Source organism: Nothoprocta perdicaria, unplaced genomic scaffold, assembly GCF_003342845.1.
Source record: "Nothoprocta perdicaria isolate Ctin4 unplaced genomic scaffold, notPer1 scaffold_25, whole genome shotgun sequence".
In the NCBI taxonomy this organism is placed as follows: Eukaryota; Metazoa; Chordata; class Aves; order Tinamiformes; family Tinamidae; genus Nothoprocta; species Nothoprocta perdicaria.
This window is the reverse complement of record NW_020455477.1, coordinates 4,368,620-4,389,986: the sequence shown is the minus strand read 5'-3', so window position 1 is coordinate 4,389,986 and position 21,367 is coordinate 4,368,620. Positions and strand designations below refer to the sequence as shown.

Sequence of the window (21,367 nt, the reverse complement as noted above, 5' to 3'; positions counted from 1 at the left end):
TGCTGATTGTTCATTTAAAACAAAAACAGAAGTACTTTGAAGCAGAAGTAAATGCTCTGGAAGTTGCTCACCTTGCTGTGACAGGAATAGTTAGGAATAGTTAAGCAAAAGGAATAAAAACATACTATCATTGTACTTAATTTCCACACATTTTCTCTTACAAGGCAGCACAATCTCATCTAATCTTTAAGCCTTTAAAAGAAATTTTTAAATGGAAGTACCTGAACATCCGATGATTTTAGCAGCAAGTTTCTTAAAGAAGTATAGTATTCAGACGGAAGTACGTAGTCTTCAGTATAGCAAATATTTAACCTAAGTGATCCCAAATCATCCGTTTTAGAGGATTTGTTTCCATTTTCTCTTGGTTGAAGTAAGTACCTGAAAAGCAAATTTTAAAATCAAGCATTATTTTTTCCAATTCTACAATAAAGCAAAGCATCACATATAACTATTTCAGCATACATTATCTCAGTCTGAAACCTGATAATAAAATTCATATTTAAAAAAAAGCAAAAAGTACTACTGTGGTTTAAGTACACAAAGTTGAAGATACTGCCACAAACAGTAAACATGACCTATTATAAATGTAAGAATAAAACCATAGAACACTAGAACAGGCAAATAGTGTTCAACTTTTACATGTGTAAGATCCTTACATAAACATACACAAACACACACACAAATATAAACATAAATAAACGTTTATGCATATATACTTATAACATATAAAAACATATTATATATAAAATATATAATATATTCACTCATCATCAATTGTTCCAGAAGCCTGACTTGTATTTAAATTACTAATGCAATTCCAGGCTTGGTGGCTAAAGATAAAAGGAATCCACAGATTCATTTAAATTCACCAAGCAACCCCAGTTATGCTCAGTGCGAGAGTTTGTTATTCTCTCTAATGGAAATAATTTTTTCCTTCTACTTTCCCTTTCCTTTGGTATCCACACCTTACCTACAAACACATTAACTACTTTGTACATGGCTAGAGTGTGGGGTAAACTACACACAGGCAGACAAGGTTTATTCACTGAGCATAAAAAACACCAGAATGACGCGTTATGCTTTATGCCTTGCACATACGGAATTTTAACCTTATTCAAATGAATGAGGCTAGAACATTTCACACAGATATTTTTAATGAATAATAAAAAATACAGCCTTTATAAGGGAAGATGAGCAAGACAGTGCACAAGCGAATTGGAATGTATGTCTTACCACGCTTGAAAGGAATCATTTCTTAACACCTTCACAGGAACTTTAATTTCTCCTAGAAAGACATCTTGTACCAAGTTTCCATTGTTCCACAGGTCAACCCTGAAAATAAAAAGTAACTAAAAACATTACCCCTAGAAACAAAGAAAAATTTTCAAGTTAACAACTGTCTTACATCACTAGTCCACATGCATAGAGGCAGGAATTGTTAGAAATCTCACTCCACTCTATTTAAATCAAGGGAAATCAAACAAATGCCTTATTAATCAATAAAGACCAGCTGAAGCAACAGTGAAAGTTAGAATCACAGCTCTCGCATCAGTAGAAAAGTGGTATTGGCCATATAAATGCCTTTTGAATAGCTGCCATTCCCTAAACTGTATACATTACTTCACATGTAATTTAAGTGTAATTTTAAACAAATATATTTACATAGCCATATCTTACTGTTGAAATTGGGCACACTGCAATGCCACAGCAATACATGCGCTTGTTTTTCCAAAGAGCAGTTTATTTTTACAACTCTAGAAGGAATCAGACTCAAAAGACATGCACCTTGTTTTTTTTCTATCACTTCTTACCTCTCTGACATTTCTGACAGACAGCAGATGTTAAGAAGAACAAAGAAAATTAATACTAGATGTGTTGGGGCATGACTTTTTCCTAAATCTATTTGCATCGATAATGAAATACACAATATTAAGATGTCTATGAAGCTAAAGTATCACATAAATACTGTCCTGTAACTGCTACTAAAACTAAATTCTTCTGTTGAAAAATAAATGCTAGCCTTGAAATTGTCATTCTCCAGTTTGTGTGTGTACATACATATCAAAAAAGCAGAGTAGGAGCTCTCCAGTCTTAACTATCGAGCACAGTCAAATCTCTTCTAAAGGTAATGGAGAGGGAAAAGACTACACGATGAAATACCCTTTGCATCTGCAAGGAAAATGCAAGATGCATGTCTTCTAAAAAGCAATGTCAAACTATAAAGAAGTTAATAAAGCAGGCTTTTCTCTTTATTTTTTTTTTGCAGTCAACCATATTTGTCTAGCATCAGGCGTCATCCTTCAATACAAGCCCTATTATCAATACTCTTCCCAAACTACTACAAACAAATCAAAGGTTCTTGTGACTTTTTACTCAGAGGCACAGAAAGAAAAGTTTAGGCTTCAAAAAATAGGAATAACTTCCATTTTAATTAAGCAAGACACTACACAATTTGCATGATTTTCTAAGCTAGAGGGATCTTTTCTGTAAATTCTCTAGAATTAAAATAAAACATTTACTATTTTGAAACTTTTACTAATGATGCAATAAATCACTTTCTAATCTGCATAACCTACCTGACTTCCAATTTCTCAATATCTTCTTCTTCCACCTGAAATTGGGACTTTTTGGTATAACTGCTGGACCTGGTCACCTGGAAGTAAAATCTTCCCATTAACATACTTTTTACTGTCTTATTTAATAATTCAACAAGACAAAGAAAACCAAATCTTTAACTCTGTCAATTTGTGCTTCTTTTCAAAGTCTAGTTCACCGAGTGAACAGCTTTCTGACACAAAGCAGATGAAGAACAGGACAAGAATGTCTGACATTACAGACTGAAGAGGCAAGTTTAGATCTAAGGAGTCATTAATAATATATTAGAAATACAAGCCAAAAAGGTTACAAAATTGACAAGACTTTCTCTGGTTTCAGAATGAGCCCCAAGAAAGAACTAAAACCAATCTTGAGACGTTTAAGGAAAAAACAAACCACCTCACTGCTCTTGTCCCTGTAACACGACAATTGTACCACCTTAGTTTTCATTCTCTCTCACTTCCTGACTGACTGCATTGTCAATCTATGCCCTATAAATTACAAGTCAAAGTTGTTTGGATATTTTTCATCACATTTTCAGCTTATTATCTTACTTCCCACCAAATCACTTCCAATATCTTAAACATGGCAACTGAAACACACTCTGTACACCATACTAAATATGTAAGTACAGAACAATTTCTCACTGAAGTCACACAACAGGATCAGGATTTATACAAATAATATAGTAACATAAAGTACCTTCGAGGTACATGTAATACTTTTACTACTTTTCACTGAGTAGCAGAGTATGCCACCATTTATTTATGTAAATGCCAGCTTTTTTTTTTTTTTTTTTTTTTTTTTTTTTTTTTTTTTTTTTTTTTATGTGTTTCTTTGTATTGCTCTCAGCATAGCTGATTTTAACTGGAAGCCTCAAACCTTTTGCAGTGCAACAGAGCAGTAGAAAAGAATGTTTAGATCTCTGGCAATTTTTCTACATTCTGAACTAAAATCCTTAGTCCAGTAGAATGTTTTTATGCCTTTGTTACATGTAACTGCCACAATGCTTTATTAAGGAAGTAAGTATTTCATTTAGCTGTACGCTCCCAGAAATATAAACTGAGTTCCTCGACATAGGTTCAAATTCCCTCAGAATGCTTCTTGATGGCCACAGACACTGAATAAAGAGTGATTTAAGATCAATTTCTCTCACACATGTTTATTATAAAAAGTCATTTCTACATGCTAACTGAAGGGGAATGCTATTGTCCATCAATCTTCAGCACGATACATATATCTGTTCACTGCTATTTCAGGGGCTAGTTATAGCTCTTTGGTTTGTTGGAAGAGAGCCTTTAACATTACTTTGCTATGCAACTTTCTTAAGAACAGTTGAAAGGTTGCAGAAAACAGATAAACAGGCAGAACATGATATAAGGTTAGAACTATACATTGACAAAAAGTTACCTCAAAATAAAATGTTTCGTTAAACTGCGGATTGCTTGTTTTCTTCTTTACTTTGGTCTTCTTTTGGTCATTCCTGTTCCAATGTGGTAAAATTTTTACTATAGACAACTTAAACACACAATTATAAAGACATTCTATTGTCAATGGGGCAATGCAGTTTAAATAAAATAATTTGTTATTTTAGAGGTCACTTCAATCAATGAGGGGAAATACTAATATGGAACTAGTTATTCTTCACAATACAGTTTGAAAAGTTAAAATTTCAAGTAATACATCTTGTACAGCCATCCAGCCTTTAAAATTCAGTTAAATGTATTATTAATAACTTATTAGTAAGTTTATATTTCAGTTCACAAATACAAGTAAAATATAGTAATTTCTGAAATGTTTTAAATTGAAATCTGCAAACACTTTGGTAGCTGCCACTTGCAGGGTTTTAACTGCCACTTGCAGGGTCTGAACAGAGTTTATGGTCTTGTTCAAATGCCAAATTCCATTCTTCCCATCCCTTCTCAGTGACAGAAAACCCAACTAGTTCTTTACAGACAGAGGCTTAATACCAAGGCAGCAATATTTTCTTTGGAAGACAGCACAGCTAGCACTAGATGCCAAACAGCATAAGGACAAACAAAATGAAGACTCCCCACTCCCTTGTATTTTAAACAGACAGAACACGTTCAATATTTAACATATTGAAAGAATAAATTTGTAGCTCTTAAAGGACTTCCATAGTATTAAAATGTTTTATATAAGAAACAAGTATAAATTGCTAAGAAAAACAGATGCGGGAAAGGAAAAAAAGAAAATATCCTAGACATTCACTAACTGTTCTGAGGAGACATTTGCCATAGAAATATTCCAGTCATGGTGCATGAGTCACAGGTGAATGATACTGGAAAATCTGAACAGGGAGCTTCTCTCAGATTTGCACATATAACCTCACACCAGGTACTAAGCAGTCGTACAAGATCATGAGACCCAGGACCTTTTGCAAAACAGGACTCAAACATATGTCTATATACACATATATATGTATACACACATACACACACTTTGTCTTTTTTATTTTTTAAACTAAAAGCATTACCTGGAAGGACCCACAAGAGAGACTGTTGCGTAAGGGTCACAGTTCTGTCCATTTATAAGAGGCAATCCGTGGCATTCCTTAATGCTAAAAGGAAAGGGAATCAGCGTATCAGTTAATCAGTATGCCTTGGACAGACAGAAGACAGAAAAAAATCAAAGAACACCAAACAATTCTCTGCTTTTTTTTTTTTTTAAAGCATGTCCTGCCACACTACCCACTGACACATTTTGACTTAATGTAATGAATGCACAGAATGTGGATCATGACTAGAGATTCCTGGGTGATAACATGAGGTAATATTCAAGTATACAGTTCGACTTGGGCAGCTCAGTGAGAACAAGATTCTTGGAATCGCTCAGGTGAAAAATACTGCAGTACTCCAATCACAAAATGTATGGTGAAATATTAAGAAAATGATCCCAAAAGTCACAAGAAAGTTTGTAGATATTCATTTTTAAATTGAATTTCTCAGAGACCTAAAATGCTGTTGGACTTCATCTGCAATGACAACAACTGAGAACTGAACACACTGAAAAGGATTGAAAAAAAATTCAGCTAATTGAGATGTTAAACTGAGTAAGATGAGGAATGCAAGTCATATCCTGAAAATTTACTTAAAATTGGATATTTAAAATTGCTAGTATATAGTACAAGCATCTAGAAACCTAGAATCTATTTTTTGATCCCCTCCATACTATTTGTTCACATGACAAAGATCAGTTCACCTGAGAAACCTTATTTCCAAACTCTCTTCTCAATAGCACACGAGTATACAAAAACAGCAAAATTGATCATTTTATGGAAGAGAACATTTCTTTTTCCTAACACATTTAGCAAGTTGTAAGCTGAGGATGAATGGTCTCACTTTTCACCACTCCTGATGCAAGAGACAGGATGGTTATAAAATGTTCTTGGGAGGTTTTCTGGGTCTTCTCTGAAAGCTTGCAATCTCTTTTCCAGGTAATCCTCAAGAAAAACTCAATTATGAGAATTAAAATACCTGCAACAATCTGTAAACTTTAGGCAGAATGCATGCTTTCTAGCTGTTCTCGTGCTGCTCTAACATAGTTATGCATACATAATATGCATAAAATCCAGAAATATCTATCACATTGTGAATTTCATGAGAAAGAGACACAGATAAGAGTTTTTTTTCTTAAATAATCTATAGAAAAAAAAAGTTGATACGAATAAGCTCTTATTGCCATAATTAGTTAGTTTGAATAAAACACTGTATAAAATAAAAGTCTGTATAAAATAAAATGAATAAAAGTCTGTATAACTTGAGGAGAGAATAGACATCTTTGCTAAGTTCATAAATAACTACATTTTCTAAATGCTCTGTTTTGGAAAAATGAGATGTCAGTAGTTTATGACTGACTGCAAAGCAAATTTTACTGAAAGCAAATCAAGTTTAAGAAGTTACATAGCAGCAAGTCAACAGTAAGCTGTTAAGTAACTGCCTCCTGTACTGTAGAAAACCAACATTCGAAGAATAACAAAAGATTCTAAACTCAAACACTGACAAGATGGCAAATAATAGACACAACACTCCTGTGTTGCCTTAACTTTACCCACTTCCAACTGTGCATTTTTATGTTCCAGATACTATTTCCCCCCAAAAAACATCCCCTTGTCTTTGCCAGTTCAGGAAACATTTAGTGCTTAACCATACTGCATTTCGTATTTTTCCTTACAGTGGTTAAGCATGTGGCCTTAACCATTTTAATAATTTTAGAACCACAAAGAACAATGACTACAATGCTACACACTTAAATGGGTTCTTGAATCATCCATCTGTTTCATCAAGATTGAATTCTCCAACACACCTGTGACACAGGTGCCAAAATTAAACCGTCTAGACAAATGACTGTCAGTCATTTGGGGTATCTGATATGATATAGCTAGCACTTGATTTTCTTCAGACTATCAGGCCTTAGGCAGCACTAAACATACTAAATATCCAGAGCTCACCAAAATGTTCAGTTTCAGACATAAGTTAACCTCAGCTTGAATCTCATAGGAAATTAACAGCAGATGGACCAAGTCAAATCTATCTGGTATTTTAATCAGAACATAATTTCTCTTCCTACTGTCTCCTGTCTTGTGTTTACCACACTTCTAGATCTCTTTACCAAACAGATGCAGACCATACAGAAAATATCCTCTTTCACGATATAGAAAGTTTTGAATTTGTTCTCTGATATCTGTATGACCCACATTCTAAGGGATCCTTATCTGCAAGGCAGACATACACTCGAAACCACTAAAAAAAAAAAAGATCATAATGCATAACTCCAGATTACACAGATTGTTCTGGCCTCTCCTGTCTTCTGATGGCTTGACTGCAACATAGACAAATTAAAGAAAAACTTGTCTGTGATTTCCTGTAAGTTGGAAAACACTTCAACAACAACCACACAAGCCTGCAGCAGAACTAGAATCTCCAGATTCATCTCACAGACCTGTCACCTCAAGCTAATGTCATACTACAGCCAGCCTCGCTGTGTAGGCAGTCCCAACATTCTCTTTTCATCTCCTGCCCAAGGCCTGGTTCTGTTGAGCAGTAAGTTCTAGCTAGTCTAGGCAGCCTACTCTACTCCAACATCCCAAAAAATAATCCAAACCCAGTTCAGCTGACTATCAAATTCTAGTATTCCCAGAGTTTTCCTCGTGAGATGCAGCAAGTGCAAGAATTTGTTCCCAACTCATCCAACCTTCCAAACCTCTAAGCTAGCCAGTTACAACCATCTGTTCATTAGCAAACTAGACTTTGCTAGTCTAGAGTTTGCTTAGACACGTGACTTGGCGCTAAGACCGTATAACTGAATCAAAAAGGTGCTTGTCTTTTATCCCTGTCTTGCACTTGGGATCACCTGGGATGATTCTGCTTCTTTATCTAGAAGAAAATTATTTGGGTAGCAGGCCAGTTTTCACTCAGCTTGATAACTTGAATGAATCTAGTCAAAGATCTTGCAAACTCCACAGACAGTGCAAAGGAAGTTTAAGGAGCAGAAAGCCCTTAAATCACCTCAAAAGAATCTAACTGCATTCTTACTCCTCAGGAACTGCACACAGAAGACTGAAATGTTGGAACATACTAAACAAAGCAGCTCTGAGTAGGTCTGAGCAGCTAAACAAAGAGCCCCTGGGTAAATGTGCATTAAAAGTTTTGAAGATATATGAGATGGCTCAAACGGAGTACACTTAACAGATAAAATATCATGAAGCTTTTAAACTACAAAAATCTCAAGGGAATACACAAAGATGCCAGAATTTCAAACTTGTGGAAAAAAAATATGGCTTTGACTAACCAAAAGTAACACTAAATATGCATCCCTAGTCTGACAATTATATAAAATACATTTCAACAGATGGTAAGCACTGCAGCTTTGAAACAGTCTTTTGCCTATCTAGGCTGTCACAGACAATTTTTATTTAAAAGGCAGAAACTCCTAGAGTTAACAGAAGTGGATGGGGGTAAAAAAGACTTTAATTTTAGCTTTTGATTTACCACAACTTTATGTAAAGTCTAAGCAACAGGTAACAAGGACTTTTGTTCTCAAACTACCAATGAGTTGGAACTCATGGTTTAAAGACAGACCTTTCACACTACACTCATTCTTGCTTCACATTTCTGTCATTTGGTTTATAAAGGAAGTTTCATACAGGAAATACAAGCCTTTCGTATATGAACTAGCATATATTAAGTTTGTGATATGGAAACTAGTCCTTAAAAAGATATAGCCCTCAGTAACTCACCTCGTCCCACCTAGTAGGGACTGATGGGCTCTCTACCCCCAGGATTCATAGTACCCTAATTCGGTAAAAAAGTATCATCCGTTTCACCAGCAGCAAATATGCCAAAACCCGTCACACAAATTGGCTTCCTAGAGACTCCCAGAAAGGAGAGCAGCAACGATGCATTTTTCAAGTGTGCTACTCTACATGCTGCTGTGGTTTTGACAAAAGAGCCTGCATTGAGTCAGCAGTTAGCTTGCTGCAGTATCTTTTTCCCCCCGCTTCTCATTCACATATTTGAAGCAAGTAGTGTAAGAAACAAAACAAAGTTCTAATTTAGAAGTTTATGAATGCATAAGTTTTAACCCTAAGTTCTCAATTAACACAAAAACACAAAAATTAGTGGGCCACATTAGGGGATTTGGCATCCTCCCCTTTTCCTTTTCCTCCCTCTGCCTTCATCAAGATCAAATCATTAACCTGACGTACATCTTGTCCATGACTTTTTTTTGTCAGCTTGGACAAAAGACTGAAATTTTCATTTTAGAGAGTTTTGGATTTTTTCTCAGCTGCTATTTACAGCTTCTCTGGTATAGTCAGAGATGTTAGCATTTGTCCTTTTCAAAACGTACTTCCCTTGTAGTTAAACACTAAGGAGAAAGACAGAAATAAATAAATAAAAAGCACAGATGGCCATTCATGGACTTTTTATAAGGCAACTGCCCATCTTGCAGCAGTACATGTTCCTTTTCCAATCACTTCTTATTTGGAAAGGCAACTAGAGCCAGATACCTTCCTCCCTTCAGCATTAGCCTTAAGAGGCTAAACTCCAGACATTTAAGAGCTACTTTCTACCCACCTACATTTCTCAACTCAGTCCTCATGATAAAACCCATCCAGAAGGCAAAGAAGAGCTTCCACAAGCAAGTCCACTTAACCATAATAAGAACAAACAAGCCTCTAGTTAGGTCTAGTTTTACCAAGTTGGTTCAGCCACAAATAAAAGTCAACTGACAGGCTCCATATGATGCCACCAAACTAACTGCTAATCTCTGTGTGCACCTTGAGCTGCAAAAGTTGTGGCTACTATTATACATCTTTATAGAACTTAGGCATCCTTAAGGAATGGCACCTTGAAAATCCATTAGAAATCTTATACAGACCAAGGAAGCCAATAAAAGCATTTCAGATTCTCTTATCCCACAAAAATATTTCTGTTGAAGGCTAGATTTTGTTCGAGTCAATACTTGTTCAGAATTTTGAATGGGTCGAGAGCAGCAGAGGAGAAAAATGTACATATGTTCACTGCTCTTTTTTGCTCAAGAACAGCTCTGCTCCCTGTTGGGCTACAGCTTTGCCAAGGGACCTACTAATACAATAACTTTAGGGTCTAGCGATTGGTCAAATATAGCAGTAAATGCAGCATTGCTACAAGGTAGCTACTAGTTACTTTGTGCAAGTATACAAAATAGACAAAAAAACTTCTCATATTCTGAATGAACATGTGAGACTGCTTATGTATGAACTACCTCATTTAGAGGCAATTATTTCAAGACTACCAGCAAGTCTGCTAACGTATAATAAGCGTATAGCTTTAGTTTAAGGAACTCTTTGCTCATTTCATAATCTCGGTGAGGACAAAAGTGCTGATGTAATTGTGCCGCGTTTAACGCACGCTGCGCTTCCACGTGTCACCCAGTGGGCGTGCGCAGCAACCACGAGAAACCCAGCTTCCTTTAGATCATTTATCTGTCATAAAGAGATCCTAAAAGACAGCACAGTGAGTAAACCACTTCCTACTCAAAATTGCAATCTGCAACAGCAACTTTCTACAGCAATTTCTCCTCATATCAAAATCAAAATATTTAATATGAAAAATTATGTAAACTATGCAACTGTGTGAAGTGCATCAACATATAAAAATCAAATAAATAAATCTAACATCTCCCAATTTAACATAATCTTTTGTAATACAGTACAACGTCATAAAATTCCAGCCACCTTTTGGTGGTGAATGGTCTAATGTCTTTATTTCTTAGAGTCAAAATTAGGTCTGGTAATGCTGGTAATGGTAATTAGGTCCTTGAGATGCTGCTAAGAAATTTTACTGAAATCTAGTAGTGTTATGCCGCCCCAAAAAGTACCGCCTGTATTTTCATTTTTCATAGACGCTCCTTGCCATAGTTAACCATGAGTAAGTCACTCTGAAGCAAAGACAGATCTTCCCACTACTACTGAAAGAGTAACTCAAGATTCCTGACAACAGTAGCCACAATTTGTATGTGTCAATCAGCTCTGCAATTTCTATCTGCAGTTGGCATCCCTAGCTTGCTCACCCAGACTCATTTCAATTGGGCTCAAAAGGTATTAGTACCAAACAGCCACAAGAAGGCCTAATGCAAGTGACTGCTTTAGGAACTGGAGAGACAAGCAGCTGATAAAAACATGTGCAGAAAGATCCCTAAGCAAATACCTGCTCCCTCCCACAGATCAAGAGCCTCTCGCCCCTCCCAAACTAATCTCCCTCCATGTCACATAAAAAGAAAATCTGTTTCTGGTACTAGGATGTGCAGACATTCAAAATTAAGAGAATAACTACATCACATTGTAACAACCACCTCAAAATTTACTGATATATGTGTGTGTGTGTGTGTGTGTGTATATATATATATATAGGGTATTCTTACTGTACTACTAGCTGCTGACACACAGATCCATTGTCTGTTATCAGTTCATTCAGTTTTAATTCAAGGTGAACTTTTCCCTGGAGGAAAAAAAAAAAGAAAAATATTTTTAAACACCTTTATTTTAAAAGTACCCATTAAAACAATATAGTTTATAATTTTTTTAAAAAAATAGGTTAATTTCAGTAAGTCCACTTCTAAAGCAGCTATTTCATCTAAAGTATGGATCCTGCAAGTACTATACATGAAATATGCTTTCAACTAGGAGCAACAATGACTAAGAGATGCATAATCATCGTGAATTGCACACAGCACACAAATTCTTCAAGCTTCTACAGATCTAACATATTATTAAAAAAAAAATACTTCCTCATGCTGGAAAGAAATACAAAAAATAAAAAGGAAGTATAAAGAGTAAAAGCTCCTCTCAGTCCTTCTGTCCTACTGATTGAAAGACCCCATGAATAAACAAAGATGAGATCCAAAGAGTTTCAAAAGGAAATGAACTTGGAATTTCAAGGCAATTACATAAATAAAAATAGTACAGAAGCATAGGGACACAGCATATAAGAAATAACCTTTAATATACAGCTGCAAAGTTTGGTCCATTCCTCCAGACTGAATACCCTTCAGAAATCTTATCCCAGTGCAGCTTTTAACCATCTCATGAAATCTGTTGATGCTTTGGCAGAAGAGTAAATACAATCGAAGGTGACAAAAAGGTGACAAAAACCCCAAACCCAGTTGCCTCCTCTTTTTCTCATGTAGTAGGATAGTGTTTGGCATTTACTAAGACATATCAAAAACAAGAATCCCTAAGCTATGGCATGGCACGGGTTAAGCGTGGAGCTCAGCAAGGGCAAGTCTGCCCTACCTTCGCAAGACAGACTGCAAGAACCCAAGCTACGCCATGCGTCTCTCTTCGGATGTCCAAAGCTCTGTCCAATCTTGCTCCAAACATCCGCCTCAACAATACTGCTGCTCCTTTCGACTCCTGATTATTTACATTGGCTTTCATGAAACATATGAAATAGGAATACATGAAATGTAAGAGACACTCATGCAGATTAAGACTGAAGAGATGGCTGGACAGATCCATGAGCACATCCCACTGTGTTTGCACAACTAGACAAAGAGAGAAAACAGCCTCAACAGACCCTGCTTTTCAAGTGAAATAGTTCAGAGTTAATACTTTCACAACAGCATCACCTGTGTTCACAAAGTCCATCATCCATGAACCAACAGGGGGTGGGAACTCTGGACAGGGATTCCAGTATGACTCCCTAATCCTTAAATTCTTCTATAGCGATCCTTAACAAGCAACTGTCTAGAGAGAGAACACCAGGCAAGACAGACCTTCAGTAGTACTTCAGAACCTACACACTGCTATTCGTTTTAGATCTGTGTCATTGATAAATAGAATATTAGATGACACTGGTTTGTTCGAGATTAGGATTCTTCTTCAGCTGAACAACAAACAGGACAAGTTAGGTCTGGAAGGTAACTTCCAAGTGTTGCAAAAGGAGCAAGCAACAATCTGAATGACAGCTTTGCTGCTACAACTCTAAAGTGGAAATAAAACCTCTTGATGATGCCGTGCACATTTTTAAAACATTAATGTTTTGACGTAAAATTGAACGTTTTTTATTGTAAATCCCCGGGGCAAGGGGGTTGTATTTTTTTTTTCTCTTAACGTCACATGGCAGGAGACCCAAAGGTTTTTTTTTTTTTTTTTTTTTTTTTTTTTTTTTTTTTTTTTTTTTTTTAGGAAGTTTTAAATGTAACTATTTTGAGATGCCTGTCAAGTGTTTTGCAAACTGTTACTACATGCGGTGGAACACAGGTACATTAAGAAAATATTTGTCAAGCAGAGGAACTCTATTACAAGAATAGACTGACAGGTTGAAAACAGGATATTGAGCAGGAAGCCCACAGCCTTACAAGGCAAAGTTCTTAAATGACAAACAAAGAGACAGTGTTACCACTACTTACTGTAAAAGCTGGCTTAACTACTTCAAGTAAACAGACCTAGTCAATGGCCCAAATGCACCTTTCTTTGCTCTTAAAGAAAACAACAACAACAACAAAAAAAAAAAAAAACAGACTCCAAAGCAATGCGTTTTACTGCACTGGTCAGTACAATAAAAAGTTTACTGACCTTGATGGTGTTACCTATATCTGTATTTTGTCCAAAACTCGTTGCCACGATGGTGATAATAAAATGACTGCATCTAAGTGAGAATCTCCATGACACTCACAGTTTTAGGCAGTTTGTTATTGTTTGTTGCGAGCAGTGTTATGGTTTCCTAAATCAGCTTATATGCAGATCTACATGGCAGCTTTGAATAAATAATGCAGCTGGGTTTTAAATGTAGTTGCAGAGGTTGGTTTTAGACCAAAACATCAAGAGAAATCAGTCAAGCTTATAGGACAAATAAGAACAGTTTCTTATGCTAATATGCTTTCACAGATCCCTTGGTCTCCAAGCAGTTCATAAAGCCAGACAGGTACCATGGTCATTTTATAAGCAATGTTCCCACAATTACTGTGGCACACAACAGTTATTTCTGCATACTTACTGCTAAAACTCTATAAATGCCAGAGGTAGGTTTACTTGGCTTTCATTAGCTTTTCCAGCTTCCTATTCTAAATTACAACAAACAGACAACACTTCAGAAGTGTACTACACTTTTAACATCTCTGCCACGCAGCTCCTAGCATAAATGAGCAGCCTATAGTTCCATACTGTTATGAAAAGAGTATGTTCAATCTGGAGCCTATTGAGAATATTTACTCTATACCAGAACTCCTTTTCCTTGGATTGCAGGACTGAGCTGTTTCAAGCTATGAATTGGCCTGAGGTTAAATCTCTCTTTCCAAAGAAACTTAGGCATTTGACCAGAACACCAGATCCATATATCAGGAAATAATCATTTTATGTTAGGTTAACCCCAAATCTTGCTACTCAAACACAGTGCCTTTAATTTACTGAACTTTACCTTCACTTCAGATTACTAGTACCAATACAAAGCTGTGGACCTAGAACCTAAGACGGCAGGTATACACAGCTTTTACATTAGTACATTGTGCTTTTTATCCTAGAAAAGTCTTAAATCTGTAATAGGTAACACGGATTTAGGAAGTGACATCTGCTTGTCTCCCCCCTCTTATTTTTTTCAATTCTACAGGAATTAGCAAGTAATTCAAAAACAACAAAAAAACAAAACCCACCAAGATACAGCACTTAGACTTTTAAGTCTTTTGAAAAACTGTCTAAATTTGCTCATTAATGAATTTAAGTCTCTTACAATGCTTGTTTCATTTGTCCAAAAAGGCAGAGCCTACAATTTCCCATACAGACTATGAGAACTGCTGGAAGTGTTAAGAAAAACAGGAAGAAAAAAAGTGTCAAGAGAAGCGAAAAAAGATAAGCTTATTTGAAGAAATATATCAGCCAGTGCCAAACATGTTATGACTCAGTCTGAACTGTGTACATCTGCAAGCTATATATGACAACATTCAACTTTATTCATTGCAAAACGAATATGCATCTCCACCATTAATGTATCTGATACACAAGTTACACCTTACAGCAAACTTGGCTTGTATGAAAAATAGATTCCTGGTACACACAAAGCATGGGGTTCTTGAAAGAAATAGAGTTTCTTTTAAGGAAACTGCAATGAATCCCGATCATATCCAGGGAATATGTAAAGCCATCCTTGCACTCCTCAAAAGAAAAGACTCATGTGGAAGAAGTTAGAAAAAAAGTTAACTACTGTTAAGTCCTGCAAGGAGCACAGCATATTTAAAAACTATTTTTCTTTTTCAAACTGTCACTTAGGCTTTATATATCTATCCAGCCAACAAACTAAACCACACACAAACACACACCCCAAGGCAAGATTATCACGAGGAGCTCACATCTCAACAACACAATGTCATTCCTTATTGGAAAAGTCACATAGGAGTCTTTGACAAGTCTCAGTCATAGGAAAATATCAAATAAGAGCTTAGCTGTGAAAGTCATGAAAACAATTCCAAAACATAGAAAACTGCTCAATTATATGAAATAATATAACTGAATATTCATAAGCTTAACATTTTTATATATAAATATATATTAAATATATATAATATTAAATATATAAATGTATTTATATATATATATTTAACATGACAAAAAGGAAGATTATTTTTAAATGAATGAATAAAAATAGGGCATGTATGACAACCCTTTAGGGAAAGTTGAAATGTCCTTCCAGTTTCTATTTTGAAAGGATTTTCTAAAATATTCAATTCAACTAGACGGTGAAACTGGAAGGAGACAACTAAGCCTTCTTTTCAACAGGTAACAGAAAATGATACTAGCTCAGATATTGTTTTGTATACCCCCAAGAATTGCATTCTAAGCTTAGAGAACACACTTGCACATTAATTCTGCCCACATGTATGTTTTATAAAGGTGAGCATGATTCCTCCCACTCACAAAGTTCCAAAGAACACAGACACTGTCAAATCTGAAACTTTGCACCAAACAACTCCAGTTCTGAAGACTTTACTATCTCATATTACAGAATCAAGTTTCAAATGGTAAAGCCAAAACTCATTTTTAAAAAAAGTCTTTTCTCGAACTCTTCACTTGCTTCAAGCATTTAAAATCCCTCATATATTTAAGAATATATAACTTAAATATTGATATATATTCTAAAAATTATATATTGATAATACAATATTGTCCACCAGACATTTCCCAGACAGTGGCCTCAATTATTCTACCAGTTTTAAAGTTATCATAAGGAACAATACAACTAGTTTAGAAATGCTGAATATGCATCATTCCTTAATGAGGCTGAAAGACAATTGCCTCAAGAATAAAAAAAGGCTCACCTTTGTTTGCCACAGTTCAATATAAATTCTACCATTACATATATTTACATATATTAAACTTTAAAACATAAATGTGCCATCTAATACTTACCTGAACCTCTGAATTAGAATCAATAGGTTGAAGCAAAAACCAGCTCTCTCTGCCTGTGTAGTTGCATAAATCTTCTTTTTTGATCGAAACCTTTCCTGAGGTCAGGGAGGAGGAAGAAAAGGTGGGGGCATAAATACCACTTTCATGACAGTAAGTCAAATAGCTTAAGAGATCTCAGGTCTTGATAGTTTCTTAATCTTGTTAAAGCTGGTAATGTTATATGAAAAGCTCACGGCAACAGGAAACTAGAAACATAGAACAAAAGTAAAACAGCAGAAGAGCTTATATAAAGACAAATTAATCTAAATGTAATTCATTACCTAGGCTATCTAATAAATTCAGACTTGGCAAAATAATAAATGCACTTGTGGTTCTAAGTAAGGTAACATAATAGAGTTTTGAGAGAACAGTAACGGTGCTGAAGAATGTTTAAATAGGAAACTGAAGGTAAATGCCTTTTGCTCTTCTGATTGCTATTTGGAAAGCTGTTATTATACCAAATTATCTGGCATCCTGGTGCAAATTATTTCCCCCCTCAATTCAAATAATGTGAGGCCTACTTCAACAGCAGACTTAGCGAGAGCTTTTTATAGCTACTATATCCAAATTACAGCTGCAATAGGGCAATCATGCATTGAAAGAAATTCCATCAGATAGCTACAAAAAGCATTTTGCAGCATCTTATTAGTCATTCTATTTACAGATTACACTGGCAGAGATAAAAACAGTATAAATAATTTAGCTCTTTCTATACAGATACACTAGTAACCACGATTATTCAAATATTGAATAGAAAGAAAAGGGGAGGAAAAGACAAAAAAATGTGTTGAATGAGACCATAATGTGTTCTATTATTCTAAAAAAAAAAAAAATGTTCACTATAATGGATTAAATATACTAAAGGCAAGATAAGAAAATGCTGCTTCCAAAACATTAAATGAATATTTAAAGTGCACAATGCAACTTTTTGAAATAGGTATCAGTTTAATCATTGTATTCATTAAACTACAGAGCATGATATTGAAAACGACCATTTTAAAAATTATGCAATATGTAGGAAATATTCCAGAACATACCTATACGCAGGTCTTTTTGCAAAACACTCTTATCATAAATATAGAAGGACAACCATTGGAAAGTTCTTGGAATCTCAAAGTAAAACTCTTCTCCAAAATAAGGGCTGAAAAGAAAAACCAAAAGTTAAAATAGCAAAATGCTCATTATACTTCACACAGAACAAATACTATAAAGCAACATTTAACCGCAGTCCAAACGTTGAACAGTGAAAAAGAAATGGTAACTCAAATACTGATTTCTTCCTAAAAACTGAACTAGTTAATGCATTTCTCCAGCTAATTAAGTCCAAGACTGTAGATACGGTTCACTGTACACAATGGCTGTATTTGGAGAGCATCTTTTCCTCAAAATATGGAACCCTACTCATAGAGATGCAATTTAGAGGACTGAAGGGTTACCTACACAGTCAGTGGAAAGAGATTTAACCTCTAACAAAGCATGCTTCATTCAGCAACAGACCTTTATTGCCTGAAAACTTTCTCAGTGTGCATTTAAGGCCTTCAGAACTGTCATCTTGGTACTGTGAGATTCCTTGATTTGTAGCACACAAATGCTGATAATTTCATTTAATTAGTCCATTTCTATTTTGGCAATATTAAAAAAATCCTGATGAATCAAAAACAATTTATTCTATCAGTGTCTTACTAGACAATTAGTAGCTCTTTTGTAGTTAAAGAGCATTTTAATTACTTTTTAAAGGACTATAAAAGAAATGCTTGTATAAAAATTAAACAGGAAAGCACAAGAATTCTTCAAAGCACAAGAATAATCTTTAAAGTGTCAGTCATTAAGCCTGTCCCAAACCTGACCACACGAAAACACCGAAAAAGATTATTTGTGCATCCTTACTCCAAGCATGTAAATTATATATATAATTCAGTATGCTTTAAAATTGCATGCCAATAAATCATTCTTACTGCATGCAAGAACCATGGGGAGGAGGGGAAAAAAAATAAAAAAGAAAAAAGAAAAAAGAAAGAAAATGAGACATCTGACGATATTACTGTGTATGTATGAGTATTTAGTTGAGCAAAACAGAACTGGTCTACTTGAACGAGAAAATTTAAGTTTCTGCATTACTAATACGGTGTCTTCAACTTAGTTTTTTTTTTAAGACTATTTTGGTATTCAAATTTAATTAGAAGTTCAAAAACTCTATAGGAATCAAGAAGAGCAATGAAAATTTTCACATTCTATAATAATAATAAAACTTAAGATATCCCAGAGATGTAGTTGTAATAGTGCTTCACTATGAGTAAACAACAAACTTAGAATTTCAAGATGTAAAAGTACCTATATACCACTTCAGCTACATTACCATGAGTTTTTTCTTGTTGCTTTTGAAGCTCTAGGGCAGTAGCAGAATGAACAGCTAATCACTCAGGGAGGTAAAGCAAGCCTATCTGTGTTAGTACAAGTTATAGAGCCCAAAACAGGAATTTCAAGAGAGAATGAGGCCTATTCATGGAGGTATCCCACACCAAAGAAACTCTGATAAATGGAAGAGTTCCAGATCCTTCATTCTAAAAACAGGTTTTACAAGACAGACACCAAAAGCAGAATTCAACCAATACAAAGCAACTACAGAACATTACGTCAGGTATAGGTAATTACAAGGAGAGCAAATATCAAGCAGATTCCTTTCCCTTGAAAATAATCTGGCAAGAAAAAGTATGTTATTGTGTCCAAAGGAACACAATAAATTAATGGTGAAATACATTTTAGCATGTTTCATTTTAAAAGCACAGTACCATTCATGAGCCTCAATTCTGCCTTCTTCCACTTATTCTCAAGATTTACACACTGCTCCAGCATAAACCAAGTATCTTCACAAGTCAACTCTCATATTAAGGAGACGCAACAAAACCACACGCACACATAAATACATGTTGTTTTCATTCTGCACCGAGGAGGTCTTGCTCACCGTTTCCCCTTAAAAATTAAACTTACCTTAAAGACTTTTCAACTACTTGCGTACGAAAGACTTCCTCCTGGTCCAAGTTTATAGTACAAAAAACATCTCTCATTTTGTTGGGTACTAAATGTTTGGCTTCACCTATAAATACAAACAATCACTATAAATATTGAGTACAAATATTTTACAGTTTGAACAAATATCCAAAATTAATTTCTGCATTCCTTCTCCTATTCATTCCATTCACCTAGTAAGGTCACTCATTCACAATGTTCACAGGATCCGATGTGTACCTAGGAATTGTCTACACAGGAATTGCTACACCCACCTTCATATGGGAATGAGAAATCGACAGGAAGACAAGAGCACCCTGACTCACCACCACCACTTCCTGCAGCACCTGCACTTTCCCTTGAGAGGTCTCAGCTCGGCCTTGACCCTGGCCAGCTTGCTAAATCCCAGCAGCCTGAGGCGATCTGGCATTGGCTCATAAGACCAAGCGAGGATCTGCCTGAGCTATTGCTCACTCATATTTTCTCCAGAAATATTTAGGTTAAAGGAAAATGTTTAATACAGTCTAATTCATCATATTCTTAACCATTCTAAAAAAAAATCCCACACTTAAACAGTATATTTTCGAAGATTCAGTTGAAAGTATTTTTTTCCTGACTTGAACATACTGGGCTAACAGAGAAAGATGAAAATCCACTATTGCTTAAATACCACATGGATAAAGACAAGCTGGAAAGGGAGGCTGCAAAGAGCAAGAGTGACTGTCAACACATGACTAGAAAGATTTGTTGGGTACTGATTCTAGCCCACTGCAAAAAACACACACTGGACATCAGCTAGTCCTTTCAGGAAGCAGTTACTTCTATGCAATTGCTGCTAAAATTAGCTCCCAATAGTCAAATTGGAAAGCTCTTTGAAAATCTTAGTGCTGCAGACATCTACGTTTATTTACGGCAATACTGTCCTTTAGCTTAAATAGTTATGTCCCCTATAGTGTATCCTTCCCCTCTGAAAGTCTTTGTAGGCAGCAATCATATCCTTTTCAGCTTTTATTCAGCTACGAGAAATGAGGCAAGCTTTTCTGGTCCTCTTATATGAAATACTTCCCCCTCTGTATCTGTCCCATTTCAATTATTAGCTGCAACACTGTCAAGCAGAACTATACAGTTTATTCCAGGCCAGGTCTTATACAGGAGCTTTTACAGCTGAATTTATGCTTACATTTCTACTAGAAAATTCTCTCCTAATAAAATATAGAAGTAAAGCTATCTAAATCTCTAGATGTTAAAGGGCAACAGAGCTAAAATTGCACAAAGTAGAATTACTATCTCGGTAATGTCACTTCCAATCAGTAATTATTTCCACTTTCAAAGATGTATAGCTTAAAACTGTATTTGAAATGTTCTTTTTAGAAAAATACAGATATGAAACACTGGAAAATAAGCTCAATTGCCTATGTTGCTAAAATCTAAAATCAAAATTCTTAATACATAAATTCTAATTACATAAATTATTGACAGTCTTGATTATTAACTAAATAACATGTGACATTTCAAAGGCTACCACAATTGTACTCCAGAGAGAACACGGTGGTTTAACAAGAACAGAGAGTGAACTTCTGCATGGCTTTTCACCATGAGGTTTGTGTATACTGGTGGAAACTATCAACAGACACTTAGGTAACTCTGCAACTGTTAAAATTCTGTTCTCAGAAGCATCAATGAGTTTTTCATCAGCTTGGGTGTGGGAGAGGAGGAAGTAAACATATTTTTAAATGTCATGTTTAACGTCAACAGATTAAGAGACAACAACAGAACCACCAGTTTTTAATGCCACAATTCCCCCAAAAAGAGGGGTCTAAACTC

General features: G+C 35.4%; 1 protein-coding gene across 1 annotated transcript in view; it reads right to left on the bottom strand.

The window, feature by feature from the left end:
- The window catches only part of RASA2 (RAS p21 protein activator 2), a 35,011-nt gene extending 15,388 nt beyond the window's left edge, over window positions 1-19,623 (bottom strand). The window contains exons 1-9 of the mRNA XM_026040059.1: window positions 19,526-19,623; window positions 17,575-17,678; window positions 16,499-16,593; window positions 11,521-11,597; window positions 5,093-5,176; window positions 4,006-4,078; window positions 2,577-2,653; window positions 1,234-1,332; window positions 222-378 (exon numbers count right to left, since the gene is read on the bottom strand). Coding sequence (XP_025895844.1) covers window positions 222-378; window positions 1,234-1,332; window positions 2,577-2,653; window positions 4,006-4,078; window positions 5,093-5,176; window positions 11,521-11,597; window positions 16,499-16,593; window positions 17,575-17,678; window positions 19,526-19,602 — 843 coding nt within the window. The 5' untranslated portion in view covers window positions 19,603-19,623. The remainder of the gene's footprint in view (window positions 1-221; window positions 379-1,233; window positions 1,333-2,576; window positions 2,654-4,005; window positions 4,079-5,092; window positions 5,177-11,520; window positions 11,598-16,498; window positions 16,594-17,574; window positions 17,679-19,525) is intronic.
- Between the last annotated feature and the right edge of the window lie 1,744 nt (window positions 19,624-21,367).